We start from the raw sequence: 25,661 nt of genomic DNA, 5'->3' as shown, positions 1-25,661 counted from the left end.
TTTTTCCCCAGGTGTCATTTACATTGGTTTGTATTTTAGTAGCCAGTATATTAAAAAAAATAATAATAATTTGGGGCCAGCTAAGCCTTCCCTTCATACCGAAAACAGCTCAGCACATTTATCAAAAAGTACTGTTATTATGAGTGTTATTATTCTAAGACAAGTATTTGGGAACTTCTCTTCTCAGAGGCCCTGGAAAAATGGTCAGCTCACTTGCCTAGTTCTTGCAGTATTTCACTTCTTATTGAAGCCCTCTTTGAGGTTGATTCAGGGCCCTGCTGAAAACTAAATCTCAGCTTTTCTGAAGAATCCCCTCACCCTGACCCAGCAGAGAACAGCGGTGTTAAGTAACGACAGAGATAAGCTGGTAACTCTCTACTGAAGCCTTGGTTTAGGGGCCTGTGAAAGAGCCACTGAACGTGGGTTGGCCCTGTGCCAACAACGTAACTCTAGCACCAAAGACTTCCAAGGATAAAGCATTAAAGGATGTGTTTGGGCTTATGCCATGATCGAGGTTGGAAGTCTTTGAATCCAGAGTTTACTCCTTAAAACCTGAATAAACTTCTTTATTTTCAAGCATGTGTTCTGTTATTCAAGTAGAAAAAGAAACGAGATTTTATTTTACACTGGGTTCAGCGCCGAGCTCCAATTCTTGGCTAGACCACAGGAGGTATCATTTAAGAAGCAACTCTGTTCATCCCTTTCTGCTTAACTGAATCTAATATGACTTGCTTCCCCCCCCCCCCCCCCCAACTAATGTGTAATATGTTTGGAATGGCTCTGGTTTGATGAGAATAGTAAGGGAAGGATGAAAAAGGAAGATGGACTCCGAGATATAAGTCCTCCTCTAACTGGCCAGAGACAAAAAAAAAAAAAAAACACCTCAAAATGAGGACAAGGAAGCAGCAAGTTGAGCGTAAAAGCTGTAACTTTTTCCAGGCGGTCGGGAGAGACGTGTGACGTCGTCAGTAGGTAGAGCTGCTCACCTTGTCCATCGTTTCTCTCTGTTCAGGCTGTGGATTTAACGTGACGAACAGCAACCCCACCATATGCATCAATGATCTCATCACAGAATACAATAAGGAACACGGGGCAGAGCTACAGCCCTTGAGAGCTGACTGTCTCATCGCCCGAACGGCGACCGTGCTGGAGAAGCTGATCGACACGTTTCAGGACCAGGGGCCCAACGGCGTTCTTCCCCTCTACTATAAATACTGGGTACACAGGTCAGTGCTGGCTTGTCTGCCTCCTCTTAAAATCCCTTTACTAAACACAGGTCTGGGTAATCCTCTTTGACTGATGGATAAACCGGGGGGATACCACCTTGAGCGAGTGAGCATCACCAGGAATGGGGACAAACGGGCAATCCCGTGCCTCCAGGTGGGGCTCACGGGGAGAGACACCACATCACTGAAGACTTTCCTGCCCCAGTGTGTGTTTAAACCGAATCTGATTGTGAGGCAACAGGCAAATCTTAAATTGTGGAACATTCTCTCGGTAACAAAGGGAGACCTCCCAGCCTCAGCCTTAGCTGGGAACTTTGTTAGAAACACAAATTCTTTTTTTTTTTTTTCTGTGTTCAAATTTTATTTTTCTCATTTGCTGACTTCTGTTTATTAGAAATTTTTTATTTGGAGGATAATTGCTTTGCAATGTTGTGCTGTTTCCTCCCATACAACATTCATGTATGTATCCCATAGGTATCCATACATCCCCTCCCGCTTGATCCTCCCGCCCACCCCCCACCCTCTAGGTTGTCACCGAGCACCACGTTGAGCCCCCTGTGTTTTACTGCAGTTTCCCACTAGCTGTCTATTTTACATATGGTAATATACATGTAGAAATGCAAATTCTTAACTCCTCCCCTGAGGCTGGGGCCCAGCACTCCTGTTTTAATAAGGGCTCCAGCAAGCTTTCAGGCACCTTAGTTTGGAAAAGTACTGATGTTGATCAATAGGGGCCTCTACCTTTTAGCAATGTCAAGGTCTTAGAAACAAAGAGAAGGGAGGAGATTTTTGAGATTAAAAAGACTCACGAGGCATGTCAGCTGAATGCAATATGAGATTCACAATTAGATCCTGGAAGGGAGAGAGCACCCACAGAAGATATTAATGGGATGAATTAATATCAAGGGACTTTTGCACAGGGACAGATATTCAATAATGTATCAAGATCACATTTCTTGAGAGTGATAATGATATTCTGGATTTAAGAAGATTATTCTTATACTTACTGAAATATTTAAAGTGTCATGATGCCTACAACTTATTTTTAAATATCAGGAACCCCCTTCCACTCCCTATAAAACAGTGTGTGCGCAGGAACACTGAGGAAAAACTGCAAATATGGAAAACGTTATCAGTTAGTGTAAGTGAAGAGGGCATATGAGGTTCATTGTACTATGTTCCCCCTTTTCTGTCGGTCTGAAATTCTTCAAAATAAAAATGGAGGTGCAGCTTCTGTACGTTTTAAACTGTTAAGAAGGCTATAACTCAGGAGGTGCATTTGGAAAAATACTGAAAACAAAATCGAATTAGCATGTGTTTAACTTATAATCAATGCACCCCAACTCGATAAAAGTCTTCTTTTCAGAACAGCTAGAAAGAGGCCAATCTTATCTCAGCCAAAAGCCTGGAGGGTTGCAGTGTTTCTTTAAAGTGCTAGAGGGTGAAGGAAGTGGCGCAAAAAAATCCTTCCGGATGTTCAGAATTAGGAGTGACAGTGTTTGCAAGAGAAGCAATTCCTAACTCCCTATTGGACTTGATTATATTCTGGTAGTCACCGAGACAGTTCAGGCGGGACCAGTGAAAGGCAAAGCTCGGGCCCAGATGCATTTTAACTGTACCAGCCCAGCCTCCTCTCTCCCACCAGCCCTGAATCCTTTCCCATAACGGAGGATTGCTTATCATCTCAAGCCTCCACTGCCTCTCACATGTCCCAGTGACCAAGGGCTGTTCTTCCTTTTCAGTGCTCAGCAAGTCCACCTGGGAAGCGCTGAGGGACCAAAGGTGTGGATAGTTGGCCTGGATGACTCCGGGTTCCTTCTGGTCCACCAGGAAAACGGCGATGTGGTCACGGTGCATCCTGACGGCAACTCCTTCGACATGCTGAGAAACCTCATTGTCCCCAAACAGCAGTAGTCCCCGCTGGGGACTGACAGACACAGACTGAAGGGCAGAACTGAGGCGGGAGGCTTCCCCTTGGATTTCTGCCGCCTTTCCTAGCCCGTGGAGCAGAAAAACTAAATCAGAGTTGTTGACGATTTTTTTTTTCTCCCTCCAATTAACCTGTTCATTCTTAAATTTTGTTCGGGGTAGAGGGTCGATTGCTAGAAAGATTTAGTTCAGGTAAAGACCTGCCATAGATGTGAGATTTGTTCTCCCTTCTTGAAATTGGATGTGTGTTAATTGGCCAAAAAAAATAGTTTTAACATGGAAACAGCAATGGACTAATTCACATTTTCCCAGTAGTGGAGATCTTTGCGCGTGCTCAGTCATGTCTGACTCTTTGCAACCCCATGGACAGTAGCTCACCAGGCTCCTCTGTCCGTGGGATTCTCCAGGCAAGGATATTGGAGTGGGTTGCCGTGCCCTCCTCCAGGGGATCTTCCTGGCCCAGGGATTGCCTCTCTTGTATCTCCTGAAGTGGCAGGTGGATTCTTTACCACTAGCCACCTGGAAAGCCCAGTAAAGATCTTTATCCCTAGACTATTAAAAACATTTTTTAAAAAAGCTTTCAGGCCCTGGTCATTGGTGAGTTAGGAGTATGGTGACACTGTTTACAGGAATCCAGGGAGGTGTTTTCCTATAGGAACATACACTGGTACTTAGTCATCATTTTTTGTTTGTTGTTTGTTCAGTGAAGAAAAGAGAAGGAAGATTTCTAAGCCTTATTCTCAGCCTGGTGGTTTGTGGTCCAATAGCAATGTCTACATGCTACAGAGGCACCCCTAGCTACTTTGGCTGTAATGACCTTGTAGAAGGAATCAGTTAATTACTTTGACATTAATTAGTGAGCTTTCCTCAGTTTAAATTGACTGAATATTCTGCCGTGATGGGATCAAGTTCAAGATCCTTAAAGCATTGATTAGGTACTGGCTTGGATGTGAGGGTGGGTGATTTGGCTCCAACAGCTGGAGATGAAGTCTCCCTCTCATACCACACGCAAAGGAGGATTTGGAGCTTTAAGCTAGCTTCGGGCTTGCTTTGAAATATAGAGCATTCCTGCAGGACTATATAGACGCACACAGTATAGATGTACATGGCATTTTATTGCTAAGTCACAGTTTTTTGCCCCCTTTTCACATTGCCAAAAAGAGTAATTGCTATTGCATGCTATCAGTTAAGAGCGTGTGTGTGTGTGTGAAGTCTTAAAAGATGTTCAAAATCTAATGCCCTATGAGTCTCCATGAAAGAACAAAAGAAAGGAAGCCTTTTGATATGCATTTGCTCTTTCCAGATGTATTCCATGCTTTTTCCATGTAAGTCCTATCTCCACTGAACTTGAGACTCATAACACATTACTTTTCAGCCTGAAGAGGCCACTTTTTGTCCGCTTTTCTCTCTTCCTGCCAATCCCAACTGGAATTAGTGAAAAGAAAAGTTGATGAGGCTCTCAGCTTTGAACAGAACCCCCTTATTGTGGCCTAGCACTGTCCTTCTCCAGCTTTAACTGGCCAAGCTAACTCCAGAAAGCTGTGGTTTTCGGTATAAAAATCTGTCTACCTTTAGTCAGGCACAGGCAACCCCATAGAAGGAAAAAAATAACATGTTTAGTCAAGTACATTAACCCAATATGTATGTTTTGGAAATGTAACTTGAAAAGATTTCAGAAGTCATACTTTGCAAATAAGGCTTCAACTAGAATTATTTTTCTTAACAAAACAAAACACTCTCTCCTAAAATGCCCAAGTCTAAATAAAAGTTTGAAGTCCACAGCACCCCAAATTTACCAAATGGACTCACCCTGGAGAGGGCATCTGCAAAATATCATTAAGAATAAAGTTCTCAGGCTGATGTTGCAAGTTTGACTTCTCAAACTCTGTAATATGAGGCACACCATGTCTCAGAGCTGCCATCATTAACTTTTTGCATTTCTTTGGGGGGTTATTTAATGAAAAACATGCTCTGATTTGTTTTAAGCTGAAGTCCTACTCTAGACAGTCTGCTTTAGGGAAAAAATAATGTTATCATTTAATTTCCTTTTGGTAAATTAAAACTAATGAAGTGTGGCCACGTCACAGCAGATGGAGATGCTCTGGGCGTATCGCTTTGCCCCTGCGCTTTCAAGACTGTTCTTATTTCTTACTTGTGCCCGACACCCAGTTGTCTTGAGGGAGGCAAAATAGACTTGGAACAGATGCTGCATTTTGCATAAACCTGACTTTGCCTCAGATGAACCAAAGACTTTTGAAATTCTGCTTCCTATAGAACAGCTGAATAAAGGCATTTTGCTTACAGCTGTTAGCATTAGGAAAACTTGCTACGCTGCACTTGTCAATTTGGGTGCAGTTTATGCACCCAGCGACCTAGGATCTCAAGGAGCTTTAAAGTCTTAATGAGAACCTCACGTTTTTCTCTTAATCTTTAAAACACAGCACCTACACTCAGGGTTGGCATGTGCTTTTGGGACATTTGAATTGTGCCCTAGTGTGGAGGCTGCACATTGTTACATGAAAGGCAGGAAGGACGGCAACCCCTCGCTGGTAGCAAATTTCAGAGGAACTCTAAAACAGGACCCAGCAATAGCTGGGCTTTCTGTGCCACACACCCCCCCGCCCCGCCCCCACAGCATTCCTTGGCACTGTCATCCTGGCAGCATGTACAGTGCTGGGGCACAGTCGGAAGGATCTGTGTCCCCCAGGGGCTCTCTGCTACAGCATAGTAGACTGCCCGATGTGGGAGCAAGTGGTCCACAGAGGGGTGGGTCCACAGGCCCAGGCCTGGGGTATCATGCACCTCCAACCCTACCCCAAACTCCCACCACACAGGGAGGACTACGTGGGCACCCCTCACCCTCGAGTCTGGGAACCAGGAGAGAAGCCAGCCTCAGCCAGCCGTTTCAGAATCCATAAAGGAGATGTTTTAGGCTTACGTTCTGTAGGTCTGTTTGGTCTTAATGGGCAAAGAATGGAGAAATCGGTATTCTTAACTACTATGCATTATTTGAAACAAGCGTTAAACCTCTGCATTTTTAGTTTTTCAAAGACTCATCTCTGAAGCATAATTACTTTAAACCGATGCCTATAAAAAGCAAGTCTACCAAAATAAATTTTGAGACCTTCTCTGTCGTTTGGGCTTGTTTTTTATTTTTACCATGTTTCATTTGTCAAAATAAGCAGTTCCTTTCGGTTACAATATTTTTTTATTCATATTTAAACATTTAAAAAAATAAATACTTTTACATCATAAGGAATAGGTATATGTAAATATTAAGCTGGTTGCTTTCTTAAAAATGTAGTTGTGAAAAATGTGTTATGTATCATACAAAAGAGAAGTCATATTACTTCAAAGAATGAAAGTCAGAAAATCCCAAAAGTTCAAAAATATTTAACTAAAGTGAGAAATACATTTAATAATGTAAATTTTTTAGTTTTAAGTTTTTAACAACAAATTTAATATAAGAACATGTTCTGTTCTTGTCCAGTTGTTCTTCCTCTTGTGAGAACTACTTGACTTTTGTCTCCACAGTTCTTCCCCAAGATTTCAACCTTATTTATCATACTTAAGTTTAGGAATAGCTTGAATAATGCATCTTTGATAACTCAAGGGCTGCAATTCACTAAAATTCCCACAGTAATTTTATGTAATTTATTTGAAATTTTTCTTTTATCTGTAGCAGCCCCCACAGTCTACCTAAGCATCTTGAAAGTGTTAGTTGCTCACTCGTGTCCAACTCTTTGCGACCCCATTAACTGTAGCCGCCAGGATCCTCTGCCCATGGAGTTCTGCAGGCAGGAAGACTGGAGTGGGTAGCCATTCCTTTCTCCAGGGAATCTTCCCAACCCAGGGATCAAACCCAGGTTTCCTGCATTATAGAAAGGTTCTTTACTGGCTGAGCCATCATAAACTACAGTAGACTTTATACAGGATTAATTGATGGAGTAAACCCCTCCCATCCTTAGGATCCAAGGGAGGAAGGCATGGCCATTGGACTTAATGTGATCAAAGGGGTGGGGATGAGGGAGCAGAAAATACAAGCTCTTACAGATTTTCTCAGAGCAGCACTTCACACCCTGTTCACTTCTCTGCAAAGGTATGAATGGAATGGCTTTCTAGAAAGGGCTTCCAAGAACATAAAGGAATTCCTTTCCCTTGGAGGCCCAGTGGAAGGAGGGACAAACCAGTCTTGAACTGGGCTTATTTTTGAAATCCATTTAATCTGGCATTTTTTTGTCAACATGTTAGGAACCACTACATTTTTCTTTTTTTGTGAAAGACATGCGTATTTATTAACACGCTTTCTCTTCCAGAGCCTCACAGAAGTCGAGAAACAATATCCCCAAGCTTAAATGTGCAGACTAAAAGATGGAGGTAACAATGTCAGGTTGCCGTAGTAACTGCCCTGCCAACTTTGCACAGAGCTGCTGTCCGCCTGGAAGCCAGCTTGCATGGGAATCTTCCTTTATGTTCTAGGTTGTGAAAACTGCAATGTCTGTTTAGGCAAGGAAGTTTTTCCTAGTACACATTTTATTTTTCAAGTACACATACCCTCATCATTAAGCCTATTTATGTTAAGGTTTATAAATCTATAACGATTTTCTTTGCTAACAGTAACATCTGGTCTTAAATTGCTCCAGAAGTCCTCACAGTTGTATTTATTTATACAGCCCCCAATGATTAATAACAAGATAGACACAAACGTATTTTACGGTACTTTATTGAAAAATGTCAAGCGAATCTCCTGCTCATCCAACCTGCAGCTTCCAGGAATCACGGGTTTAATTATGGGTCTCGACAGCATAAAAACATTACCCCAGGCTTATTTTCTGTGTGTCTACACTCAGAGCAAGCTGCTCATGAAGTATGGCTAAGCACAGTGTCGAGGTGTACGCACTGGATTCTTCTGACCTTGCCTCTTCACCGCAAAACACGTGTTCCTAAATTTGCAAACTGTACCATAAAGCAACTGAACCACCCCAGGGAAGCAGGCAGGTCTTCAGAGAGGCGCTGGCTGGACGGCAGGTCCTTTCACATTTCAATAACAGCACATGTAGGTGCTCTCGGATTCAAGGAACAGTGAGTTGGAGACGGTGAACAAAGTTTCCACACTGAAAGGTGGACATAGTTTCCTTAAAGTAAACCATCTGAAAAAGCAGCAAAATGAGGGAGTGTTTATAGTGAGGAGCAGATTGAAAAAGTGTGGTTCAATGCACTGATCCACTTCGGAGCCATGACAGGATTTTTAAACAGTGAAATCTTGAAGCAAAGTATAAAAATAAAAATTAATGGGAGTTTATCTTAAAAACACTGCTGGTGCTTTATAAAAGATTCCTGTTTACCTGTTACACACATGACGTTTGTATGGAGTTTTCTTACTCTGTAGGAAATGCTGAAGACGTGTATATCATTTTCGTTACATCCCTTTAGCATGTTTTTTTCCCGCGAGGCGCAGTCCATTGACAAGTTTCCATATTGCACATGCAATTTAACTAACTTTATTAGCACTACTTGTATCAAACACGAGCCTAGGGAATTACAGGTCTTTGTGGGCAGAGGGACTTTGCTTGTCATCAGATTTGATGGGTAGCCAATCCACTGGGCACGGAAATCATCCACCTGTCACTCTCATAAAATATCTGGCTATATATATATTTTTTTGCATTTGATGCCTATTCAATATATTCTGAAGGTGCTATTCTCAAGAGTTCACGGGGTTGGGAGGGAATAAAAACTTTGTGAATGCACTTGAGAAGCACAGCCACAGTCACCCCCTTGGTCTCGGCTTGTCGATGTTTGTATTCAAGAGTTAAATGAAAACGTCTCATGAGACTCATGAATGACTTGAAAACTGTGGAGTTGTCGTCCATTCAGGGAACTTAAATCATCACATTCTGCCGTTGACTTAAGAACCTAAAAAGGGCAATGAACACAGGAGGCTTCCCGGGCTGGCCCATCTATCTGACCATCTTCGGGTGGGGTGACCTTCGCAAAGTGGAGTGTCTGGAGATATTACAACTGCTACTGCCAACCCCCTACCCCCGCCAAAAGCGGGTCTGTTACTGAGCATCGGGGGCGCACAGGCCTGATTTCAAGGCGAGGAAACCAAGTCCCCCCCAAGGACAGAGTAGTTGGGGCCACCCCTGGGCGGTCGCCTTTTCAGAAAACCCGGCTCTTGGAGAACAAAACGTCGGGCGGTCAGGGTGTCCCCGACGTCGCCGCTTCTGTCCTCTACACGGGCGTTTATGGCATCTACGGTTTAAAAAAAAAAATCTAGGAGTCGGCGGCGGAGTTTAGTAAAATAGTCGTCTCTGTATAAATTAATTTAAACCGTGCATACACAGCTCGGCCCGTGGACTCGGTGAGGCAGGGAGCCCAGGAGGCCGGCCTATGGCTTCTCCGCGCGGGCGGCCGGGCGGGTCACCTGCCGTTGGTGATGATGACCGAGGCGCCCAGGTAGTGTGGCCGCGGCGCGCCGGGCGGCGGGGCGGCGGCGGGGCCGACGGGGCCGGGGGCCCGGGCTCGCAGCGCGCCGCCCGCCGCCTCGGGCGCGCCGGGGCCGCAGGCCAGGCCGGGGGCGCCGGGCGCCGCGCCCCCCAGCGGCCCGCGCCGCGCCAGCACGCGGTGGTAGTTGAGCAGCACCAGCGGCAGCTGCGCGGGCGCGCCCGGGGGCGCGGGGGCCGGCGGCGCGCAGCACTCGGGGGGCGCGCGGCCCAGCGCCAGCCGCGCCCCGTCGCGGGCGGCCTGCCGGGCGGCCTTGGCCGGGCCCGGCGCCGGCTCCTCGCGGTAGTGGCCGCAGCTCGGGAAGCTCGGCGGCGGCGGCGGCGCGGTGTCCTCGCCGAACCTGCGCGCGGCGGCGGGCGCTGCGGGGACAGGCGACACGTTAGACGCCCGCGCGGGGGATGAGGGGGCCCGCCCCAAGCCACACTCCCCCGGGGGGCCTGGGGCCGCCACCGCCCGGAGCCGCCCGCACCCCGCCAAGTCCAATCGCAAGATGCAAGTGGCCTGTTCTAGGAGCCGCAGGAAGCAGTGAAGAGAAACAGGTGGACTTAATGTTAGCAAGAGCCTTGATTTAATGCCGTAGAGCCGGAAGATTAGTTCAGTGTGTGAGCAGTGTGAAAAGCAGGTAAGGTCTTCGTTTCTGCCTTCCAAATGCGGGGCAGACGCTGGGACCACCTCTCACCGCACTGGCCACCCGGGGCTGGGGGCCACCATGCTGGAGAGCGTTGGTCTACAGGCTTCCTTCCCTTCTTACTCTTAGGTGGCCCCAGTCGGCCACTATCTGTTTTGTTCTGTTTTGCTTTGCTTTCTCCTCAATGGGGAGTGGAGAAGGCAATGGCACCCCACTCCAGTGCTCTTGCCTGGAAAATCCCATGGACGGAGGAGCCTGGTGGGCTGCAGTCCATGGGGTCGCTAACAGTCGGACACGACTGAGCGGCTTCACTTTCACTTTTCACTTTCACACATTGGAGAAGGAAATGGCAACCCACTCCAGTGTTCTTGCCTGGAGAATCCCAGGGCTGGGGGAGCCTGGTGGGCTGCTGTCTATGCGATCACACGGAGTCGGACAGGACTGAAGCGACTTAGCAGCAGCAGTGGGGAGGGTGGAGTGGTAATCCCCCTGCTCCTTTTAGTACTGTCCTAATTAATGTTATAACCAGCATCACCAATTAGATGGTCTGGAATCAGTTAGCTCCCCTCCCCTCTTTTAAACCTTCAGACATTCTTTGTCTTCCTTTAATATCAAAAAGACTAGGAAATCGATTACCAATTGCCCCCAGTTAGCACCTTTGGTCCAGTTTTTACCAGGTATCTGACAAATGAAGTGCTTATTAACTTCTTTCACTTCCAAAATAGCAATGAAAAAAAAAATTAAATGCTGTTTTATCTCATTGGTCAACACTCCTACACAAAGAAAAGTAATTCTTTCAAGTCCCATCTCCAGTGGGTAACAGTTGCAGCTGTTAGGACAATCCCCTTGCTTTTTCTTTCCCCAGGCTGTGCCAAGGAAATCCCTGCTGCGGTTCTTTGGGGGACCCGGTGCACTGATGGTTATTAGGAACGCAAATCCCAGGCCTGCACTGCTCTGGTTCCTGGCATATTGTTTTCTGAACTGATTACTTTTGAAAAACACGTCCTGGTAATCTCCGAGAATGTCACATTGCTCCCGGATCTAGCCCTCTTCTGTATCTCAAAGGCCTGTGAAGACTGAGGCGCAGCACAGAGCAAGAAGTCTGCTCAGCAGCCGTAGGAGCAGCAGAGCCTGACCTGCCTCCCAACAGCGAAGGAGAGGAGGGGATGCCAGGCATGTCACTCTTCTGGGGGCTCGCAACGTCCTCCCAGCCTTCAGTGGTCCCGCAGGGCTCCTGCACAAACCTGGTCTACTGTCTCAGCAGCGGTTAGGTCTGGGTGGCAGCTAACCCTTGACCCCCTCCTCCTACCTTCTGCCTGGGATTGTCCCGGGGAGGAAGCAGGGGTCTGTCTGGGCCTGGGGGCAGCTGGTGAAACCTCCACAGAGGACCTCTGCTTGGCTGCTCACTGGATGGCTATTCCTGTCTGCCTACCAAGCCCTGTGGTAGGTATGATCCACGTGGTTCATGCTCCCATCTTACAGATGAAGAAACTGAGTCCTGGAGAACCTGTGCTATTTGCCTTAGGGTGGGGGCATTGGCATTTCTGTCCCCGAGCCCGTGATTTTCCACCACTGCTTCCCATGCTTTGAAAACTGGCATGAGAAGAAAAACAATAGTGTCTCATGTTCAATTTGGGGTGGAGTAGAAAGGAATCATAAAATAAATACAGTTGGGGGTTCTTGGGATACATGCGCTGTGCTCAACTGCTCAGTCATGTCCAACCCTCTGCGGCCCCATGGACCACAGCCCGCCAGGCTCCTCTGTCCATGAGATTTCCCTGGAGCGAGAATACTGGAGTGGGTTGCCATTTCCTTCTCCAGGGGAATCTTCCCAACCCAGGGATCGAAACTGCATCTCTTGTGTCTCCTGCACTGGCAGGCAGATTTTTTTTTTTTTAACCACTAGCACCACCTGGGAAGCCATATAAGAAAATCACATTGCCTCCCTTTTAGGGAGCAAAGGGGGTCCTGGACTTTTATGGAGGGTGGCCCAACACCCCATCTCCACCATCCCTGGTGCCCACGGGGCACACAGGCGCAGTCGAAGCCTCGGGAAGCACTCGCAGTGAGGGCGGGAAGGCACGGCCACTCCCGCTCAGAGGCAGAAGGAAAGGCGTGTTTGCCCAGAGCCTGGGCATCCTTTCTCCGTCTGCCACCCACCGCCACCGCCATCCACCGTCCTGCCCGCGCCCCTCGTATAAACAGGACCCACCTTCGTAGTTTGGCATCAGGCTGTGCCGAGCAGGGTTCACCGGCGGCTCGGAAAGGCTCTTAGCCGGAGACGGGCTGCCCGGCACTAGGGGGCTGGCGTAGCGCCACTGGCACTCGCTGCTGGCTGGCAGGGCGCTCAGCAGAAAGCGCGCCACCTCGCACGGGGGTCCCTGGGGCTGCCCGAACTTGGCCGGCAGCACGGGCTTCTTGCTGCTGAAGACGTGAGAGTCCAGAGGGAAGGGTCCGTAGTGGTAGGAGAAGGGCAGGCCGTAGGACGGGGCGTACAGAAGGTCACCGCCTTCTGAATGGAGCTGCTGTTCTGGGGGAGCCGGGCCGTGGGCAGGGGGGCTGGCCCTCCAGCTTCCGAGCTGGCTGCACTCCAGTTTGTCCATTTGGAACGAGCCGTACTGCTGCTGAGCAAAGCAGACAGATGAAGGGCCCGCCGGGGATGGGCGGCCGGCGGCAAGCTGCCTGCTCACCCCGCGGTGCCTGCCCGTGTCCCGGGGCCACCGGCGCGGTCCCACCCAGGATGGGAGGCCAGCCGATAGCCCTCCGGGGACCCCCTCTCCTCCCCCGCCCTGCGTGGAAAGAGATCCCCTCACCCCCAAGTGACAACACAAGCCACTTGCACCTTCGGAGAGCTTGCAAAAGACTTTTAAAAAAAGAGAAGGGTTCCCACTCCAGACAAAAATGCTCTGGAAACACAGGGCCCCAGAGTCCTGAGCCCCAACTACACAGACTCTGATCAGCCTCCCCGAGGGAGTCTTCTGTCTCCAAGATCTGACTCACCCACCTGGCCGTCAGCTTGGCCTGTCTCCCCCAGGCTGAGTCTCTATCCTGGGGGCAGGATGGCCAGAGGGACTTTGCCTCCCTCAGAGAAACTCCCGGGTAGGGAGACCCCTGAATGCGGCTGGGGCCTCATGCTTCATTCAGGTGCCCCGAGCCCCGGTGGGTGGCGGCTGTTACCTGTGTGGGGTAAGGGTTTGCTCTCAGCTTCGTCTTCATCTTCGTGTTTTTGGGCTTAGCTAACTTCCTAGTTTCTTGTGAGGTAGGCAAGGTGGTCCTCCAGGAGTCCTGGGACTTGGACGTGGACACCTGGTCCAGGGACAGCTGCAGTTCCTTGTACTCGATGTCCCTGAGGAGCCAGACGGGACAGGTCATGTCCATGAGCCACGAGGAGGGACGCCCTCCCAGGCCTGTTCCTGGGGCGAGTTCATTTGAGAAGCTCCTCCGTGTCACTGCACTAAACGGATGTGCTGGGCTTTGAGGGGTGGCCCCCTCCCCCCGTTGTAATAAGCCACCTGCAGCCTCGGGCTTGGAGACCCCAGGAGATGCTGAGCAAGCCCGCTGTTCCGCGGCAGGAAGACAGAGTGTGGAGTAGCTCTCTCCCACCTAACAGGGCCCCCGGGCACGCTTCCTGGGGACACCATGCGCCCCGAGGCAGTATGTCAGGGCAACAAGGAAAAGGCAGAAACCGCTCACGATCAACTGAGTGTCTGTGGCCCGGCTGCTTCCGTATTTAGCACCAGGGAGGCTAAACAGGGGTCCCTTGAGGGTCCCGGAGCCTGGTTTCCAGCCTCATCCACTTCCACACTTGGGACCCATTTCTGCCCTGAAGAGCCAGCCGGGCACTGGCACACTCATGGGAGGGGAAGTTGCCCCAAGGACCAGCCCCAGCCCGTGCAAGTTGGCTCAGGAAGAATCAATGCTTTCTCCCCTACAGTTCTGCTAAAATCACTCTCCCTTGGAAAAACAAAAAAACCAAACACCCACCTCCCAACACTCCCCTCACCCAAATCCCAAGCAACCTGACAATCATTCTGTGAAGGAACAGAGAGCCCCAAACCTCACTGCGTTAGACAGAAAGGCAGGAGAGGAGCCCGTGCAGGGTGTGTCTGGGGGAACTGCAAGGACATGGAGCTCAAGGTCAGAGCTGGGTACAAAGTGATATAGCACCTAACAGCATGGTGGGCAGGGAGTAATATTTGGTTCCAGGTAGACTTGTGTCCGGTGGCTTCTAACGGTCCTAACTGCCACTGAACTTAACTTCTGAGGACTTAAAGGCAGTAAATATTCATTATCATTTACGACAGGCTGTGTAGGCAGACATGGATAAAGTGGGAGGAGCGAGCAGGGTAGCCCCGTTGTTAGTGGGCCCAGAGAGTGCTATCTTTGTATTCTTGGTCTGGGACGTGCACCCCCTTTCTGTTGTGTTCAAGGTCAGGGGGCATCACCTGCTCGCCCTCTGCTACCCACATCCCCGCACCCGGGGCCGCTGTGCCCGGGGCAGGAGCACGTTCCCACCACTGCCCTCCATGCTGACACAGAAATCGTTCAGAACCTCCCAGACAACCAGACTGTCCAACAGAACAGAACAGGAGACAAATGAGCAGTTCCAGAAAGAGACAGGGAGTGAGAGATGGAGCTTATGAGACCGAACGGATGCGGGATGGGGTGGCAGGGTGGGGGCGGGGAGGAGAGAGCAAGGAGAGAAACAAATACGTCTGACTTACGTGAGGACATAATTGACACTCACGATGCAGTGCGGCCGGGACGAGCGGCTGTTGTGCACGACAGTGGCGTAGCTCTGCACCCACACCCAGCCGCCCAGCTTGGACAGCAGCCGGTAGTACTTGGTGGTGACCTGGCCCTTCACCAGCACTGCAAACACAAGGGGACAGGAGTCCCGAGGGACGGTTAGCCCGACCCACCCGTGCAGAGGCTGCCCCCGAGGACGACCTAGAGCTCCGGTTCTGGGCCTTTCTGGGGCGGAGGACACCTTTGAGAACTGAAACGCTCGTTAATCTCTTTGGCTTTGAAATCTATTCCTTGCAGTATTTATAAAGCCCCCGGGACTATGGTAGTATACTTTTCCTTTTTCTTATCTTATACTTTAGGCTTCCCCTTAATCCTTACAATGTTCCTAAAAATCTCCTCATAATCACCTTAAGCTAGATACAATCAATATTAGAATATTTATCCCAACCGTTTTAGATGAGGATTCAAATGGCAGAATTTGCAGCTGTTTTATTAGCTCTGACCCTTCCCGATTCTGCTAAGATTAAACTTAAGTACAGAGACCAAACAAACAGGTGTATGCTAAAAAAAAATTTTTTTTTTCTTCTCTGTGACTCATGCTGATAATCAACATATTGGTATAAGTTGAAATCCTAGATACTTAGTTACAACGTTCTTGGTTTGTTGGAGCTCCTCATCCAGTCTGTCCAACTGAATCAGCTGTCTGACAGGATCCCAGGTGTGGGCTATGACGCAAGGCCCTGCTAACTGTGGTGGTTCGTGGGGGTCGGGGGAGATGTCCCCGAAGCCTTCAGCTGCCCCTCCATCTGGGCTGCAGTGTCTCCCACATCAGGGGACCCATGCCCAGCTGAGAGCCAATGGCCACGGTTTTCCGAGGCCACTTAGGAATAGAACTTTTGGTTCTACAAATGCACTATCCAGAAAGATAGACAGCCTTCCTGGTTCCTCCAGAATTCCTCCTGCTTCCAGAATTTTTCCTGGAGGCAGAGCCAGCTCAATGAGCTGGCCTCTGGAAGGAAAGTAAACTTTGGCCACAAGCCTAAGTTCCATTTCTGTTTTGAATTTTAAGAGCCAAAAGGATACCAGTGACACCTGTCAGCTTCCCTGGTACCTCCGCTGGTAAAGAATCTGCCTGCAATGCAGGAGGCCCCAGTTCAATTCCTGGGTTGGGAAGATCTGCTGGAGAAGGGAACAGCTACCCACTCTGGTATTCTGGCCTGGAGACTTCCAAGTACAGAGGAGCCTGATGGACTACAGTCCATGGGGTCGAGACGAGTCAGACACGACTGAGTGGGACTTTCACTTCACCACCTGTCATGGGTTGAATAGTGTCCCCTTAAAAGATATATTCTACATTCTAAATGCAAGAACCTGTGAATGTGACTCATACCTAGGAAAAGGATCTTTGTAGATGTAATTAAGGATCTTAAGGATGTTATCATTCTGGACTAGGGAGGGCAGTAAATTTAATAACGTGTCCCTGTAGGAGACAGAAAGGAGAAGACACAGACCCACAGAGGGAGACAAAGGCAGAGAACGGAGTAGGAGGCCACAAGCCAGGGATGCCAGCAGCCACCAAAACCTGGAGGAGGCAGGAAGGCTCTGACCCCAGAAGCTCCAGAGGAAACCCGGCCCTGCCGACGCAGTGATGGTTCTGGCCTCCAGGACCGTGAGACAAGACGTTCTGTTATTTCATGCCGCTCGGTTTAGGGGTTTGGTTACAGCCACAATGCGATAGACTCGGTTTCAATCCCTGGGTGGGGAGATCCCTTGGAGAAAGGAATGGCAATCCACCCCGGTATTCTTGCCTGTGAAATCCTATGGATAGAGGAGCCTGGCGGGCCCCAGTCCATGGGGTCACAAAGAGTTGGACACGACTGAGTCACTACCACTTTCACTTTTTACGGCTGCCACAGAAGACTAAACCACCCCCGTGGGGAAGATGTAAGTGCGGTCCCCGTGTTCCTCCGGACTCACATCTCAGTCTCTGCTGCCAATGGGGCCCCAGGGAGAGTGCAGTTGGCAAGACTGAAGACAAGCCATGCGGTCCTTAGGGGAGCGGGTCTTGGTGTGCCTGCACGCCCCGCCAACACCCCACTGCTCTGCACCTGCTGCTGGAGGCAGTCTGGTTAGTAAGAAGATCTGGAAAGTCCAGGGGGCGGGGGGGTTGGGGGGTGGGGCAGGACAGGAAGAACTTCCAGAAGGCCACACCGTGCAACGTCTGCAGAGTGACACAGCACAGAGGACAGCTTCCACAGCCCCATCGGGTCCCACCTGTAAACGAGCAGGGCGGCGTGTGGACAGCACTGTGCTTTCTAGATTACTTCCTGTTTCCTGGCTCATGGCTCCCAGTTAAGGCATGGGCTCCCCACACCTTCGTCAGCAAGGCAGAGCTGCTTCAACCTCCAGACTCTGCTTGGAGGGCAGCATATGGAAGGGATCTGGGTGTGAGTTAGGCTCCCTTGTCCCTTTCAGTCCAGAGGCCAGAGAAGCCAGCAGCAGAAGCCAATCTCCCTGGAACGTCAATCAAAAGTCCTCACTGGAAACTGGAGAACTCCTTTAAAGTGTACCTTTTTTAAAAAACCATTTTTGTGTATGTATTTTTTGGCTGCGCCGGACCTTTGTGGCAGTGTGGGCTCTTCTCCAGGTGTGGCACGTGGGGGCCACCCTCCGGCTGTGGCGCGCAGGCTTCTCCTGCATGGGCTCGAGGGCTCGAGGGCTCGAGGGCTTTAGCAGCTACGGCTTCCAAGCTCCAGAGGGCAGGCGCACAAGCCGTGGCACGAAGGCTTCACTGCTCCACAGCAATTAAGGGATCTTCCCAGATCAGGGATTGAACCTGTGGCTCCTGCACTGGTAGACGGGATTCTTTACCACTGAGACCAGGGAAGCCCTCAAGTGTATCTTCCATCTGAAGACCAGCTGACATTCCATGGACACGTGTCCACAAACATGCTATGTTGGTGGCATAGAGTTGCCGTTACCACCAGAACACCCCTGGGTGGGTCATGTGTTCTCCAGTTGACCATAAGCTCCACCACTTTCTTGCCCTGAGTCCGTTCATACATTCATGTTACATGCTTGGCCCCGTAAGCATTTGAGTCTATGACTCTTGTGTGTCCTTTAGAGTGTGTTCTCCATGGGTCTACACCAGTTGCCCTATCTCAGTTCAGTCACTCAGTCGTGTCCAACCCATTGCAACCCCATGGACTGCAGTATGCCAGGCTCCCCTGTCCATCACCAACCCCCCACAGCTTGCTCATAGTGATGCCATCCAACCATCTCATCCTCTGTCATCCCCTTCTTCTCCTGCCTTCAATCTTTCCCAGCATCAGGGTCTTTTTCAATGAGTCAGTTCTTCGCACCAGGTGGCCAAAATATTGGAGTTTCAGCTTCAGCATCAGTCCTTCCAATGAATATTCAGGACTGATTTCCTTTGGTATTGACTAGTTGGATCTCCTTGCAGTCCAAGGGACTCTCAAGAGTCTTCTCCAACACCACAGTTCAAAAGCATCAATTCTTCCGTGCTCAGCTTTCTTTACAGTCCAATTCTCACATCCATACATGACTACTGGAAAAACCATAGCCTTGGCTAGATGGACCTTTGTTGGTAAAGTAATGTCTCTGCTTTTTAATATGCTGTCTAGGTTGGCCATAGCTTTTCTTCCAAAGAGCAAGCATATTTTAATATCATGGCTTCAGTCACCATCTGCAATGATTTTGGATCCTCCCCAAAATAAAGTCTGTCACTGTTTCCATTGTTTGCCCATCTATTTGCCATGAAGTGATGGGACCAGATGCCATGATCTTAGTTTTCTGAATGTTGAGCTTTAAGCCAACTTTTTCAGTCTCCTCTTTCACCTTCATCAAGAGGCTCTTTAGTTCTTCGCTTTCTGCCATGAGGGTGGTGTCATCTGCAATCTGAAGTTATGATATTTCTCCTGGTAATTTTGATTCCAGCTTGTGCTTCATCCAGCCTAGCGTTTCTCATGATGTACTCTGCATATAAGTGAAATAAGCAGGGTGACAATATACAGCCTTGACATACTCCTTTCCCGATTTGGAACCAGTCTGTTGTTCCTTGTCCAGTTCTAACTGTAGCTTCTTGACCTGCATACAGATTTCTCAGGAGGCAGGTCAGGTGGTCTGGTATTCCCATCTCTTGAAGAATTTTCCACAGTTTGTTGTGATCCACACAGTCAAAAGTTTTATAATTTTGTTATGACAGTTGTTGCTTGAAATATGTTCCACGTGTTCAGGTTTCAAAGCCTTTCTGGAACACTGAAATGTTTTGATAGTTGGAACACAGCCTCTGTTCTCTTTGGCACTGGGGCTTGGCCCACTCTGGACAGGGGCCTCCCTAGAGAACTAGGTGAGATTCTCCACTACTTTGGATGAACAGCCACGCAAACATTAGGTTCTTCCTAAACACTGTGTCCACAAGAAATCTGCTCAGTGTCCCTTGACACACACCTTTGGGTTTACCAGTATTGATTCCTGCCCCACTTGTGCACCAGGCTGCCCCCTGCCCACCTCCAGGACCTGCAGGTCAAGCCCCCCACATACAAGAAAGAGTCCCCAAATGCTTCATGAAGGCAGCAAGGGGGCAGGCTCCAGCTGGGGAGCCTGTCCCCAAGGCCCTGTAATGGGGCTGCAGGACTGCCCCTCAGCCACCAGGAGGCAGTGAGGGGAACGAGCTGGAAGGGCCCAAGATATTTCCCGGAGAAGCCCCTGGAACAGCGGTCTCCAACCTTTGGGCATCAGGGAACGGCTTTGTGGAAGACAGTTTTTCCACAAACTGGGGCAGAGTGGGGGGGATGATTTCGTGATAATTCAAGTATATTACATTTATTATGCACTTTATTTCTATTATTATTACATCAGCTCCACCTCAGATCATCAGGCATTAGATCACAGAGGTTGGGGACCCCTGCCCTAGAGGAACCCCTTACAGAATGTTCTGGGGGGAGCCCTGGCACAGCACAGTCCCCCTTGGAAAGCTCAGCTGGGAATGCCCAGGACCCCACTGACCACAGGCCGAGGTGCTGGGAGGTGCTGGGGCCATCCCTGCCCCCTTGTCTCATGGCCTCTGGAAGCCCGAGCTCCCCAGGACCCCACTGACCACAGGCTGAGGTGCTGGGAGGTGCTGGGGCCATCCCTGCCCCCTTGTCTCATGGCCTCTGGAAGCCCGAGCTCCCCAGGACCCCACTGGCCAGCCCCGCTACTCCTCGCAAGGCTGCGTTTCTGGAAGGCGTTGATTCTGTCTTCAGGGGCTGTGCTTTCTTCAGACTCTGTGGACTCCTGCTCCCGGTTAAGATAATATTTTGAAGAATGTGTGAAAACCGTATGGTCGACCACGGTCCTCCAGAGCCTCCGTTCATGACGTCCAATCAGGCCTCTAGCAGAGCCCTGTGCCTGGCTCCTCGGTTTCAGATCACGGTATGGAGGAGACAGCTTGGCCTGGGAGAACCAGACAGTGACCTCCCTTGGTCCTGGGTGTCCACAGCTGTTAATTTTCTTCCCAAACTGAGTTACCTCATGAACCACAAAAGACTGAAGGTCAGAGCATCTCACAGAAGTGGCTCCCCCAGGGGCCTTGGAGGCCTGAGGGGCCCAGCGAGAGGGTCACCATGGCTGCGTTCAGCTGCGGCAGGTGGGGGAGAAGCAGCCAAGGCTGAGTGGCCGCCCAGGTCCCAGGCAACCCCCAGGACAGCTCTGGCTGTGGCTGGACTGAAGGACCCGAAGCCCTGTCCCCAGAGGCCATCATGGGGACTCGTGGGGACCCTGCAGGGTGGGAGGCTCGGCTGGGCCCCTGAGCCACCAGAACGGCCGGAGACACAACCAAAACGTCACCTGGTGAAGGGACGCGTCCCACCTCCTCCATCTCCTCACCTGTCCTCCCCAAGCCAGGACATCCAGCGGGAACGGGACTGTGCCCACCCCCGGGCGAGGACACAGAGACACTGAAAAGAAGCCCTTTTCACGGGCTGAACTGTGTCCCCAACTGACAAGTTCACATGCTGACGTCCCAACCCCAGCATCACACATGACTACGCCTGCAGACGGGGCCTTTAAAGAGGTGATTGGTAATACGAAGTCACGTGGGTGAGCCTGACCCCGTGTGACCAGGTCCTCAGAGAGGAGAAAGCAACCCGGACACAGGAGGAGGACACAGGGAGAAGACGGCCGGGCATCCACATGTGAAGGAGAGAGGACAGAACCCGGCCTGTGACCCTCGACCTTGTCCCCCCTACACTCCAGATCCCCCTTCCCCCCCAGACCCCCTACGCCGGGCCCTTCTCAGGCTGAGCGCATGCTGACAGAGAACAGAGAAGCAGGCAGACTCGACATCCCAAGGGTGCCTTGGCCGATGCCTGCTGGGGTGTAAGTACCTGCATCCCCTCTCCCCTCAGCACCCACCAGGGGTCCTACCCGGCTCCCAGGGTTTCCGGGGCATGGAAGGCCATCAGCAGTGTTGGCCGACACACTCCCTCTCTCAGGGGCTCCCTCCCTTCCGCAGGTCCTTCCCACTCACTATCCTGCTTTGGGTCCTTCCCACTCACTACCCTGCTTCGGCGACCGTCCAGATAACCTGCTGCCCTTGGACCTGACTCAGCTTCTGGAGTTTAAGGAAGGTAAGGTGATGCCAAGCCTCCCTGGGGGTAAAGAGGTGGGAACAGGAAGCCCGGGAAAGAGAGCGAGGCCTTGGGGACCACATGTTCAGCATCACCCAAGCTCCACGCTGCGAAGACCTGCCTCCAAACACCTGCCCCGGTTGAGGACCATCGTTGCTTTCCTCATCCAAAGCTCCAGCTCTGAGGGTCAGAGACTTTCAGGGTGGTGTCTTGGATGCTCCAAGGGGGCATCTGGAGGGGGGCGGGTCCCAAGGCTGGAGCCAAGGCTGAGACCCACCTCTGCCCGGTGTGTGGGTAGGGGCCTGGGCTGCCGCTTTGCTGCCACACTGATATGGGGCATGGGGAAGCTGGTGGAAGGGAGCCGGGTTGGATCTGAGGCTACACCTGTCTACCCGGGGCCTCCTGCCTCTGCAAAGTCTTGTCAATTCCGCTGTTCTCCGTCTTCTTTGATTGACCAATTCTACAGCTCATTGGCAAAGAAAGCTATTTTCCCTCTGGTATGTAAACCCTCCACCTTTTCGGCATGTCTCTGAGAAGCCAGGGTACACCTTTCCTCTCAGGGTCCCTTTGATAACTGCAAGGTCTGGAAATCCCCATTCGAAATGAAGGAAGGTGAAGTCATCATGTGAATCGCAGGAGACCTCACAAACACACCCTCTTCCGCTTCTGGGAAGTCACATGACCTGGGGAAGACCAGGGGATCCTGGTGGACACGCTGGAGACCCACTGAGTGGTCAGAACCACTGAAGACCACAGTGCCCAACAGGCCCGGGGGGCCAGTCCCACCCACAGGCCTCTCCACCTCCTGGCCCACCTGGCCCAGTGGCCCTCAGGTTCGATAGGCGAAAAGCATTCGGTCCACGCCAGGGAACCTGGGAACCTACCACTGGCCACCACCATGACCAGTTTCCAAAGCCCGAGTTGAATTTATTCTGCCTGAAAAATCCCCTGCTCCCCTCTGTTAGCTAGGCAGTGTAAGAGATATTAAAACATGGTATTTAAAACAAAGACTTCTAATTCCATTAGCTTCCTTTCTCTGCATTTCCAGGTCAGATTTCCCAAGCTGCTTCCACTCTTTGGGGAACAACTCTCCCTCCGTGTAATTCAAGGAATTACTGTTAACTCCTGCGCTGCAGAGAGAGGCTCCCAAGCCCTCCTGTCTCGGAGGGATGGGGCTGGGAACCCCAGGGCTGGGGCTTCCCCTCAGATATCCCGACAGTGGTGGGGGGGGGTGTGTGGAGGTGTGAACGCTCCCATTTGGTCCCCTGCCCCTAGCCTGTCCTCCCTTTTAGATTGTTCCATAGTGCACACCATTTTCCACGTCCTAGTCCACTCTCCTTACTCCAGAGCACGCACTCCCCCACTGCTCCCCTCTACCGCCTGCCCGGTCAGGCCCTCAAAGATCTCATTCTGTAATGGACACTTCCCACCCTGTTTGCACAAGGAAGCCATCTGGCTCCTGAATCAGTGACTCTGACCTAAAAACCCATCCCAACATTAGGCATCCACTTCCTACCAAGCCGGGCTTTAAGAAGGTCAGCGGTGTTTATATGAGAGCATGATTGGCCATTTGTACTAAAAGAAAGAAAAGGCTGCTCACAGTTCCGTGTCTCTGAGCAGGGAGAGTTCCTTCCACGTGACTTATAAGGAACAGGAAGAAGCGACGGGTCTGCCCAGCCAATGTCCCAGTCATCACGGGTCTCTGCCCTGAGTGACTCAGAACAAAAGAACAGCGACACCCTAGTAACTGCCAGGCTGACCAGGTCCCAGTTGTCACCAAATGGCCAGGCAGCCCCTAGACCCACCGTCTGCCTCCAACCAACCCCAGCAACCTGTCCTCTGACGCCTCTCAGTCCTCCTCACACAGCAAGAAGCAGATGTGCCGTCGGGGCCGTGTCACAGCAGCTCTGGCTTCCCCAACCCTCTGCACCCCACGAACAAGCACCCCTGAACCGGCCATCAGCGTGGCAGGGCTAAACGCTGGGAGGATGAGGCATTCTGCTCCATCCCAGTTATCTGCTGCCTCAATTTGGATTCTAGAAAAGAAAGCGATACTTGTCTAGACATTTCAGTGACTAGCGCCCCCACCCTTCCATTGTATGGTCCCCAAACTTCCTCCATTTGCAGATGGAGTACTGTTTACCTTCTGTTTCCATGTGGACTTCTCCCATTCTAGAAACCTGCGGTCTCCCTGAGCTTCCCAGCCATTGGTGACCAAATTCGCTGGATTCAGCACAAAGCTCTGCCCCCTCCTTGCTGTGTGACCATGGGCAAGGAGCTTAACCTCTCTGAACCTCGGTGTTCTCAGCAGTAAAAGGAGGATCACACGCATAAGAACCTCCCTCACTGGCTTGGTAACGTATTTAATCCCTTAAACTAGAGCTGGATGGTAGTAAGTTCCCTGTAAGTGATCAGTTCTTCTGCTTTGGTTGTTACCCATAACCGGCATCCAGATGGCCATCCAGAACAACTGAGGTTCCACATCCATAATCTAGACTCCAGCAACCATCCCACACCTTCCAGGGTTTCCTTAGATGTTTGAGAACTGACAAGGGGCTGTGCTGAAATCCAGGGCTGCCCAGAGACAGATCTGAGGCCTGAAATCCGTGCGTACCGTATGGGGAGTCACTGCGGCAAACCAGGGCACCGTCCGGACTCTGTGGCGCCCCCTCCTGGCTGCCCGGGTGCCGTCCCCACTCTGTGGCGCCCCTCCCCGCTGCCAGGGCTCCCGGGCAGGGTGACGTGGTACTCACGGAGGTGGTGCGCGTAGCGGAGGTGGAAGACGTCACAGCCGTGCACGTGATGGTACAGGGTCTTCTCGATCAGGTCCTGCGGCTCGTACCCGGTCAGCTCCGTCACCCTACGGGAGGACGGCAGCTCCCGGTGAGTTATACAGCCCTGAGATTGCCTTTCATTCACACTAACATCGGTTTTGCCAACCAATCAGATGAGAAACGGCTTGGTGGAGTAGTTTTTTACAAGAAGGAAGTCTATGAACCCCAGCCTGCTGCAGGCGCCACACCCTTCATGAGCAGGAATGTCCTTCTGAAACTATTAGTTAGAAGAAGGTTTGGGGGCTTCGCTGGTGGCTCAGTGGATAGGAATCTACCTGCCAAGGTAGGAGACATGGGTTCAATCCCTGGTCCCATGTGGGAAGATCCCACATGTCTCGGAGCAACTAAGCCTGTGAACCCCAACTGTTGAGCCTGCGCACTAGAGTCTGAGAGCCGCAACGACTGAAGCCTGCATGCCTGGAGCCCAAGCTCCACACCAAGAGAAGCCCCCTCAGTGCGAAGCGCGCGCACTGCAATGAAGACCAGCTCCCACTCGCCACAACGAGAGAAAAGGCCATGCAGCAGCAAAGACCCAGAGCAGACGAAAATAAAAATAAACACAACTATAAAAGGAGTTATTTTCTGAAATCTGTGGGATATTTAAGAGTTTCAATAATAGTCTTAAGCAAGCAACTGCAGGAGGTGCTAAAAAAAAAAAAAAAAGATTTGGAATGACTTAGAACTGTATCAAAACTCAGCAGTGGCCACAGGACTGGAAAAGGTCAGTTTTCATTCCAACCCCAAAGAAAGGCAATGCCAAAGAATGCTCAAACTACCCCACAATTGCACTCATCTCACACGCTAGGAAAGTAATGCTCAAAATTCTCCAAGCCAGGCTTCAGCAATTCGTGAACTTTGAACTTCCAGATGTTCAAGCTGGTTTTAGAAAAGGCAGAGGAACCAGAGATCAAATTGCCAACATCCGCTGGATCATGGAAAAAGCAAGAGAGTTCCAGAAAAACATCTATTTCTGCTTTATTGACTATGCCAAAGCCTTGTGTGGATCACAATAAACTGTGGAAAATTCTGAAAGAGATGGGAATACCAGACCACCTAACCTGCCTCTTGAGAAACCTATATGCGGGTCAGGAAGCAACAGTTAGAACTGGACATGGAACAACAGACTGGTTCCAAATAGGAAAAGGAGTACGTCAAG

The 25,661-nt window shown here is 50.7% G+C and overlaps 2 protein-coding genes and 1 long non-coding RNA gene across 16 annotated transcripts in view; 2 read left to right on the top strand and 1 right to left on the bottom strand.

The window, feature by feature from the left end:
- The window catches only part of HLCS (holocarboxylase synthetase), a 213,631-nt gene extending 207,348 nt beyond the window's left edge, over positions 1-6,283 (top strand). For all 8 annotated transcript variants that reach the window (XM_069567910.1, XM_069567855.1, XM_069567866.1 and 5 more), the window contains 2 exons: positions 1,013-1,226; positions 2,969-6,283. In XM_069567910.1, the coding sequence (XP_069424011.1) occupies positions 1,013-1,226; positions 2,969-3,140 (386 nt within the window). In that variant the 3' untranslated portion in view covers positions 3,141-6,283. The remainder of the gene's footprint in view (positions 1-1,012; positions 1,227-2,968) is intronic.
- SIM2 (SIM bHLH transcription factor 2) overlaps positions 1-25,661 on the bottom strand; it is a 63,072-nt gene that overhangs the window by 5,035 nt on the left and 32,376 nt on the right. For 2 of the 7 annotated variants that reach the window (XM_069567934.1, XM_069567946.1), the window contains 4 exons: positions 24,425-24,531; positions 15,015-15,162; positions 13,468-13,636; positions 10,208-12,914 (listed from right to left, as the gene is read on the bottom strand). In XM_069567934.1, the coding sequence (XP_069424035.1) occupies positions 12,267-12,914; positions 13,468-13,636; positions 15,015-15,162; positions 24,425-24,531 (1,072 nt within the window). In that variant the 3' untranslated portion in view covers positions 10,208-12,266. Of the gene's footprint in view, positions 1-6,285; positions 7,027-7,862; positions 10,022-10,207; positions 12,915-13,467; positions 13,637-15,014; positions 15,163-24,424; positions 24,532-25,661 lie in introns of those variants that run through there. The other 5 variants (XM_069567975.1, XM_069567924.1, XM_069567955.1 and 2 more) reach the window with 5 other exon arrangements.
- Positions 9,669-11,980, top strand: LOC138427873 (uncharacterized). The gene is made up of 2 exons (XR_011252209.1): positions 9,669-10,284; positions 11,156-11,980. It is a non-coding gene; the product is annotated as an uncharacterized lncRNA (long non-coding RNA).

The sequence above is a fragment of the Ovis canadensis genome, chromosome 1 (assembly GCF_042477335.2).
Source record: "Ovis canadensis isolate MfBH-ARS-UI-01 breed Bighorn chromosome 1, ARS-UI_OviCan_v2, whole genome shotgun sequence".
NCBI lineage: Eukaryota > Metazoa > Chordata > Mammalia > Artiodactyla > Bovidae > Ovis > Ovis canadensis.
This window is presented reverse-complemented; position numbering and strand designations above follow the sequence as displayed.